This window comes from Galeopterus variegatus, unplaced genomic scaffold (assembly GCF_000696425.1).
Source record: "Galeopterus variegatus unplaced genomic scaffold, G_variegatus-3.0.2 Scaffold1091, whole genome shotgun sequence".
Lineage (NCBI taxonomy): Eukaryota > Metazoa > Chordata > Mammalia > Dermoptera > Cynocephalidae > Galeopterus > Galeopterus variegatus.
Window position 1 is genome coordinate 312,305 of NW_007727202.1, and position 9,084 is coordinate 321,388.

The window sequence follows — 9,084 nt, forward strand, 5'->3', positions numbered from 1 at the left end:
GATGGCACTGGCTGTTGTGGTGGCGACGACGGCAGGAGGAGCCTGGAGCAGAGCCCTGGCTGGAGCCTCCCAGCACCTGCCCCCCACGCAGAAAGGGGGGTCACTCCTGACACAGGAGGGGTCTCGGAGGTGGAGGGGAGGCTGGTGGACGGGCGGCAGATATTTGGTGTGCTTTCCTTATCCCACGGCCTTTCCTTCTTTTCACAAAGCGCTGGGTGTCTCCGTTAGTCTGACTGGCTTTGCTGCAGCACAGACCCAGCGGTGCTGCCTCCCCTGCTCTGCAGAGCGCCCCCTGCCCGGCGTGCTGTGGCTCTGCCCACCCGGCCACGGTCCAGCCTCACAGAGAGCACGGGTGACACACCCAGGCACATACTCCAGGTCAAATGGCCTAACACAGTTTTTCTTCTTCCATCTTCCACCTCGGTCTTGTCCCAATGCTGGCTGCACGGCTCTTTGCTCTTTCATTTTCCTGCCATGTGGGCATCCTCTCTGCCAGGAAAGTGGTCCCCTCTCACAGGTTGGACTGGGAGCACGTCTTGCAGCACTGCTTGCCGTAGAACTTGTGGCTGCACATGCCGTGCGGGGGCACCAGGTAGCACCAGTGGAAGTAGTCTTTGCAGAAGGCATCTGAAAAGGAGCAAACTCTGCATTAGTCGGTGTCCCCGAGCACGGTGTGGGACACTGCCAGATAATAACTGGCAAATAAAAGCAAACCTGTCATTGCCGTGGAGCTGCTGAAGGAGGCCAGCTCTCAGTCCTTCACTCTTTTCACAAGACCCTTCTTGGAAGGCTCCTGCGAAACTGAAGTTTCCTTCTTATGTTAAACCCACCCACCCCACCACTCATCCACACAAGACCACAGATGCTCTGTCGACTGAATTTCTGTTGTCAGTTCTATGGTTGAGCCAAACCCCTTGCTGCCTGCCAGCCACTCTTCTCTCAGCGCAGCCTCAGCAGGATGGCCGTCGACTGCAAACACTGGAAGCATTTTCAAGTGCATGGGGATGGCATTTGGAGAACACCCAATGAATAATGTAGGCTTTCATTTAACTTAGGGGAAAAGGCTGCTTTAGTTAAAATTGCCTTCTTTAAATATAGCAAATAGCCTTGAAATGGAAGGAAATCACGCTTTCTAAAGCTAGACTTATGTCACAACCATCTGTGCCGTTTCTGGTAGTGGTGAGAGACGGCAGGGCTTTGCTCCGTGAGCATTTCATTGTAAAACTGGAGGAGGAGATGAAAAGAGAGAGAAGGTGCGGTGGGCACAGGCCCGCAGCCACCCCACTTCCTCAGGCCCTCTAAGGAACTGCTCCAGGAACTCGAGGCTCCCACCCCAAGCGCCCGGGTCAAGCCCAGGCCTCCGGGCACTCACCGTTTCTCTCTGCGATGGGGCAGAAGTGAGTGCTGCAGGCCAGGGAGGCTGCGGGCTTCAGGTGTGGGAAGCAGCCTGAGGCCGGCCGGCCCGCGGCCAGGCACTGCACCGATCTGGTCTGGACGCCGCCGCCACAGCTGGCTGTGCACTGCGGGAGCAACACACAGCGTCACCACACTGCCAGCTCAGCTGCACGGTCAGCTATCAGTGTGCTGGCCTGCCAGGGCCAACTGCTGCAGACCAGCGGAAGAGGGACGTCTTGAATGAGGAGAGGCTGGCAAAGGCTGGTGGAATTAGGCTGGCACAATGATGGCCAGAGCAGTCCTGGCTCACCTTATACACCAGGACCAGGGCAAAGGTGCCCACTTACCTGTGCTGAGTTCTTCCCTTGCTGCTGGTGTGGCAACCCCTCAGTTCCTCTCCCTCCCCGGTTTCAAGTGTCCCCTCCACCCAGGCTCTTCCAGGTGGTCTCTCTCTGGATTGTGGGTGGCTGGCCACATTCTGGACTAACCCCAGGGACAGAAAGAGGGGAGAAGTGCTGGAAGTCTAGAACATTCCCAAGTGAGTCATTGATGGTCTGATGGACACAGGGAAATGGGTGCAGATCTGGGTGTACCAGGGCTGTTCTCTGAGCCTAGCACGAAGAAACAGTACCCTCAGGGAAGGCCCCCACCAAGCCCACCTTGCTGGTGGTCCTGACTGTGAAAAGCTTGTTGAGCTGACCCCTGTAGAGGCAATCCCCAAACTAAGCCCTTTCTAGGCCCCAAGTTCAGGGCTGTCTAGTCCTGGAGGCACCAGCTGACCTGGCTGCTGTTGTTACGGCTTTTGCATCCAATTGTGGGCATCGTTTTCTGACACTGAGGTCCCCAGAACTCTGAGCAGCAACAGCACAGGAGAGACAGAGGAGGGAGTAAGGGCCATTAGACTGGCTTTCACTAGCTGGCTAGGCATGCACACCACAAAGTATGAGGAGGACCCATCTGAGACCAGCTATGGATGAAGGACTCACGGATGAGCAACTAGAAAAACAGAGGAACTTGAACCTGCAGCGATTAATCCATCTGAAAAAGAGAACTACCTGCAGCCTAAAGTGTGCTCAAACAGGGCTACTGGTCAAAAATGTTAAGAATGTAATCAATTGAACAATCACCTGCAAGAAGATGGGCTCAGATAATATTTTGGAAGTCCTGATGGGTGGTGAATAAACTAAACAGTTGCTTTAAAATGAGAGAATAAAGCTGTGAAAAACTGGGGACATGCATAACCCAGGTTGCTGGAAACCCGTTCCAGAGAGTTACAGCGGTCGGCCTGGGGCTGGCTGTCCCCAGTCCAAATCAGCCTGCTTGTGAACAGATGCCGTGCTCCTCCTCGTTGCTTCCAGGACCTGCTGCAACCAGAGCTTTGCAAAGTCACTTAAATCCCCTGGGACAGGGACTCTGCAATGGAACAAGTAAAACACCTCAAGAGGAGAGAGGTTGGAAATAAAGAGGGTCCTGAAAGTCACAAGCAGAAGGAACTGCTCATTCTCTGCATGTTTTCCTCCTGGGGTAAAGGATGGCTGGGCCCCCAAGCATGTATCTGGAGTGTTTCTGGGAGGCTTACCCCCTTCGCTTCAAAATCAATTTCAGCAAAAGTCACCGGTAATTCAGTTTCCATGTATGACTATGGCAACCAGAAAAAAATAACGTTGTGGCAGATTCCTGTCTGATTTCTGAATTATCAGGGTCAAGCATGATTGAGCCAGATGTTTCCCTTGGCATATGACATCTTCCTGCACACTCGACAGAGCCACAGTTCTGGCCCCTGACCTTTGCACCCTGCATGTCGGACGCCCTCTCTGTGTGCTGAGAACCCCAGGGCCGTGGGCTTGGTGCTGAGACCGCGGTTCACGGCATCTTGTTGGTCACATCCACACCCATGGGTGTCCACAACCCGAGGTGTGTCCCTTGGGTTGAATTTCTTTCATAATCAGCAGTTGGGAGAATTACATTCTTGCTAAGAATATTAGGCCTCAATTAGAAATTGAAAGATCACGTCGCTGTTTTCCATCAGTTCCAAAATAATTAATATGTGGTTCGATTCATTTTTGTTATTGATTCAGTTATTCAAAAAATATTAATCACTCACCTCCTTTTACCAGGCAGTGCTCTAGGCACTGGATAATTGATGATGAACAAGACTGAGGTGGCCCCTGGCTGCGGGGTGGTCACAAAAGCTCGCTGCTCAGGTGCGGTGTGTCAGCTGGGCGCTTGTTGCAATGATGACCCAGGCTTCCTGCCTCCCTGAGACTCACTGTATCAGAATCAGCACCATCCCCAAGCTAAGTAGGAGAAGCACTGATGTTGAGAGTTTTAAAATTCTCCACCAAAAAAAATTTGTGGGGAAAAAAGCTTATAAATGACTCAAAATTTGTATTTCTTCATGTACACTGAAAGAACTAAAATGTTCAGTTGCAAAATTTGAAATACTTTGCATTGATAAAGATGGTGATATGCCAGGAGATGAGAGGAAAATCAAAAATCTGAAAAGATTTATTTACTTTTCCTTCCAAAAAGGAAAAAAATGCAAATTGTTCATCAATATCACAAACTCAATGGCTTAAAACTCGGCACGGGTGTTTAGAATTCATATTCTAGATTTTCCACTGGGTCTGTGATTTCCAGACAGACCAGTCCTGAGAATCACCTGGAGCCCTTGACAGCCATGCAGACTCCTGGGTGGTGACAGAGGGGCCAGGAGGCTGCAGTGGTGGACAAGTCACATGACACAAAACCTTTGGGGAAAAGACTACTAGTGAAAAGAGAGTCTGGAACTTGGATCTGGAGGCCAAAGCTTATGGTGTCTTCTCCAGCTTCCCAGATTTAACCTGAGCATCCTACTGATGGCACAGGCAGAGGAGGCCACCCTATGGCACAGTGGTGGTAACTGGTACCTGCACCTGCTCAGCCGACTTTCACACTGCAGCAACTGTCATGGCCATCTGTTCAAACCCCCTTGATGCTGGCTCCACCCTCAGATTAGCGGTTCTCAAATTTGCATGTGCAGTAAAATCACCTGGAGGACTTTGACAACAGACTGCTGGGCTCCACCCTAAAAGCTCAAGCTTGAGCAGGTCTGGGTGGAAACTGGGGACCTGCACTTCCCACCACGATGCTGCTGTTGCTGCAGGTCAGGGCTCCTCTAGGAGGACCACTGCCCTAGGTATTCAGAATTACACCGTCAATTCCTTTCCTTTTTTTTTTAAATTAAATTTTCAGAACTGACTTCAGACACATCTAAAGCTCACAGAAGTGATGCACGGAGCCAACATGTGGCAAGTCCCCTTGTAAAGAGACCAAAACTCTTTCCCAGGTGCAGCTTTTGCAGACATGGAAGAACCTCAGTCTGGACGGATGACCCCTGCCCCCAGCGCACCCTGTACAGCCTCAAAGAAGACCCCGTGACCACTCTACTCTAAATGAGTAGATCCCCTTCTCCCCGCTGCATGGTCACAGCAGTTCTTTCACATTTGTCTTTAAGGTCTGCCTCTCCTCCTCCCCAGGGGCAAGGATGGGCCTGTCTGATGGGTGACCCTTGACAGGCACTCTGTAGCTGGTGGCTCAGATGACTGGGAGAAAGCGCAAAATGAATAGCAGGGATGTCCCCAGGCTCTCACCCACCATCCTTGGGCAGGTCCTGGGACCTTCCAGTGCCTTAGAAAGCCCCTTTCACTGTGCCTCCCTTGCTGGTGGACTCCACACTGCATGGCTCCTTAAACTGGCATCTGAAGCCACTCCCACGTGAGCCTAGGGGTTCTTGCCAGTGGAGAAATTAACTGTGGAAAGAGTCATTGCCGTATGCAGAGGGATGGTCCTCCCGAGGGGCAGGAATCAGGGTCTTTTTGCCACTCTAGGAATCAGTGACCTCCCTGAGGATGACAGCACCTCCCTGCTCCCCTGGGAGACCACCTTGGGGGCATCACGCTGGGAGAGAGCCTCTGCAGATAGCCAAGTTCCAGGTCCCCTTCCCGAGAGACAAATCTAAGACATCTACTATGCACAAACTTTCCAGAAGGCTGAAGTGCTGAAAAACCTCTCCCTTCTGAATGCTTCTGTATGCTCCTGCTAAGGAAGGATCACCATGTATTTGGAGAGGTCAGCCACTCACATGCAGGGGACACGACACAAACACTGTAGATGAACAGGAAAACAGACAACTGTTCTTAATCATTAGTAAAAAACCCAAAGAGATGCATTTCTAAATAACGTTTGCCGTTAGGTTTTTTGTTTGTTTTAAGTTAGAGTGATTCCTCTTTTTTACGTCTGCCATCGGTCTTTGTGGAAAATGCTAGTGCAAGGTGAAGGCTGCACTAGTGGTGACTGATGTTTTGGTTGGTCTCTTTCTACCACATTCACAGGAACCATTCAAACCTTGGGGCTTCCTGGAGGGCAGAGTTTTTCTCCCAAAGGCAGGGAAAAATGAGGAAACAAATACACTCGAACTCCTGAGGGCCAAAGTTTTCACACTGCCACTTCCCTGCTGTGACGTCTCTGCTGAGTGGCCCCCATCAGGCTCCTCTCTGTCTATCGTCTTCCTGGGGCCTCGGTGCCTGCCGTCTCTGCGAGTCCAGAGCTTCTGCCCACTGTACTGTTCCCACTGTCCCAGAGAACGAATGTCTACTGAGCTCAGGATGGGACTGCACAAACTCCAAGGGCCTTACCCATGACAACCTCTTCTGCAAACATAAACAGAGAGGCGAATTCTTCTATGAATTCAGTTGCTTACAAATACAGACTCCCTCAAACCCAAGAGGTGTGCATGGCCACCTTATCCGTCAATAGCAGCAAGCCGGGTCTTGTCATTTTGTGCAGCACTCACAGTTTTGGAAGATGATAGGAGCAGATTCAGCATCACATGCCTGGAGGTGGACACCTGGATGTAAGAGTGAGGGGCAGCCCTCGGCGGGCCACACAGCATCCATGCAGTCCACGTCTGGTGAAGTCTCCAAGCATTGCATGTGTCCTGTGCATGTGTGCACGTGCATGCATGGGGTATGGCACTGCAGTATTAACCGCCACGTTGGAAACACAGATAGATCAACGTGACACAGCTGCTGGCCCCTCGGAGCCTGTGGATTTCCAGTCAATTGTGCACGGTCCTGGTGAGGGGCCCCCACAATGAGTCAGGACCCTCACACTGCCCAGCATAACATACCCCATCTCTTTCATGTGGCGGCAGACAGAGGGTCCAACAGGTGAATGTATTTAAGTCATTCCAGACCAAATCTCTCAGCCCAAGTTTCTCAAGTGATTTAAGTCAGCCCTGCATTGAGTTGTGCCATGAAATGTGATCAGCAAAGCCTTTAAATCCGTAGGAGTCCTCATGGACCAGATGATAGGAACGAGGATCTGCAAACCATTACAAAAATCGACCTGCCTGGCGGCAAAGTTCAGCCGGGCACTGGCCCTCGTAACCACCCGGCAAGTTCCCACAGGTCTTGGGCACAAGAGCTCACAGCAAACATAGCCCTGTGAGTTATTACCCTCCCCCTCCAAAAATCAAAAACAACAACAACCCCCCCCCCCCACAATCAGTGGATAAAATCTTCAGTCAGCTTATGATAAAAATGACTTACTAGAAAAAATAGATTGAGTATTTCAGACTGGCAAAAGCTATTAAAGATGTATTTTAGGTTTTAGGTTCGGGTTTAAATTAAATAATGATAAACTTTGTTTTTCTCTTTCTAAATTTGCCGGAATTCCCTGCATCGAGCACAGTGGGGTGAATGCTGGCTTGGCGGCCAGAAGCGGGGACCGGATTCAGTGTCGGGCGTCTGAACCCCACACTTAGTTTCCTGTACTTGTCTCTTTCCCACACTTCTCATGGGACGGAGAAAGCAAAGCGTCTACCCGAAACACAGCTCGACTCAGCGTCTTAGCTCACCTGCTGCTTCATCTTGCTCCAATGACTCTGTGCTGTACTCAGGAGGCCACCTGGGAAGAGTTTATAGCTACTGATACCTTTTGTCTATTTAAAATAGGAAATGGTTGCAAAGGATATAGCTCAAATGTCCCCTGCTCCAATAATTTAAATTATTTCCAATTTAAATACTTTTCAGAGAAGGGCTCATGACTTTCTAAATAAAGAAGCTATACCTGGTTTGAAGGTAACAGGAACCAGAAGTGGAGATGAAACGTATTTAGAGGGCAGCAGGTGGAGTTGGTGTGAGCTTGCTCTGTCTCTCTGTCTCTGTCTCTGTCTCTTTCTCTCTCTGTCTCTCTCTCCCCACCCCCTTCCCTTCTTCCTCTCCACTTTTCCATCTGCAGAGCTCCGAGACTGTGACCCAGAATTATGTGTAGGGCCAGAAGTACAGTGATGGCCGAGCCAGGACATCACGGTTTTTAAAAATACTTACTGACAAAAAGCCAACCCCAGGCTCACACATTCATAACCAGAGCTCTAAAAGAATGAAGTGGTGGCATCATTTGGAGGGGATTTTGAACTGGTTTTATTCTAGTAAAATTTTAGCTAATACTGAAAAAANAGCTACTGATACCTTTTGTCTATTTAAAATAGGAAATGGTTGCAAAGGATATAGCTCAAATGCCCCCTGCTCCAATAATTTAAATTATTTCCAATTTAAATACTTTTCAGAGAAGGGCTCATGACTTTCTAAATGAAGAAGCTATACCTGGTTTGAAGGTAACAGGAACCAGAAGTGGAGATGAAACGTATTTAGAGGGCAGCAGGTGGAGTTGGTGTGAGCTTGCTCTGTCTCTCTGTCTCTGTCTCTTTCTCTCTCTGTCTCTCTCTCCCCGCCCCCTTCCCTTCTTCCTCTCCACTTTTCCATCTGCAGAGCTCCGAGACTGTGACCCAGAATTATGTGTAGGGCCAGAAGTACAGTGACGGCCGAGCCAGGACATCATGGTTTTTAAAAATACTTACTGACAAAAAGCCAACCCCAGGCTCACACATTCATACCCAGAGCTCTAAAAGAATGAAGTGGTGGCAACATTTGGAGGGGATTTTGAACTGGTTTTATTCTAGTAAAATTTTAGCTAATACTGAAAAAAGATTCCATGATCGATAAATTGGTTGTGATACATATTTCTGTTTGTTTCCTTTGGGTTTAGATAAAGCAATAGCGTGTGTTTTCTTTTTGTCTCTCTCTACCTCCTATGGGTCATTCGGTTTCTCATTCAGGGCTGGGCTTCAGCTGTTGGACAGCTAATCACTGGGTGCTGGTGGCAGGTACTCAAGAGGGTGAAGAATGCACATCTGCGGTTACCCTGGTTTGTGGCGAATTGGGAGAGCTAGTGAGACCGCCCCTTCTCAGCCATCTGGAGTGGGGGACTGCAAGGCACAGGGCCTGAGGTCTCGGCTAGAGAAGTCCAAGTGCAGGTGGGCACCCTGGGTGTTCCGTTAGATGCAGGTCCTGTTGTTCACACGCCCCTGGTCCTCATGGCTCTGGGCCGGGCTAGAGGCACCAAAAGTGAAATGCACGCGGCCTTCACCCTCTGGCAGCTTAACAGTTACAAATAACCTCCTTCATTAGTTCCCTGGGGCTGCTGTGACAAGTCACTACAGACTAGGTGGCTTAAAACAACAGAAATCCATTTTCCCACAGTTCAGGAGGCAGAAATACGAAATCAAGGCGTGGGCAGCAGACGTGCTTCCCTCTAGAGGTTCAGAGTGTGAACCCATTCCTGACTTGTCCAGAGCCTGGTGCTGCC

General features: G+C 50.0%; 1 protein-coding gene across 1 annotated transcript in view; it reads right to left on the reverse strand.

Annotated features, from left to right (window-relative positions):
• Nucleotides 1–468: 468 nt before the first annotated feature.
• ADAMTS16 (ADAM metallopeptidase with thrombospondin type 1 motif, 16) overlaps nucleotides 469–9,084 on the reverse strand; it is a gene marked incomplete at its 5' end in the record, with an annotated part of 142,187 nt that continues 133,571 nt past the window's right edge. Inside the window, 2 exons of the mRNA XM_008574715.1 lie at nucleotides 469–627; nucleotides 1,373–1,520. Coding sequence (XP_008572937.1) covers nucleotides 512–627; nucleotides 1,373–1,520 — 264 coding nt within the window. The remainder of the gene's footprint in view (nucleotides 628–1,372; nucleotides 1,521–9,084) is intronic.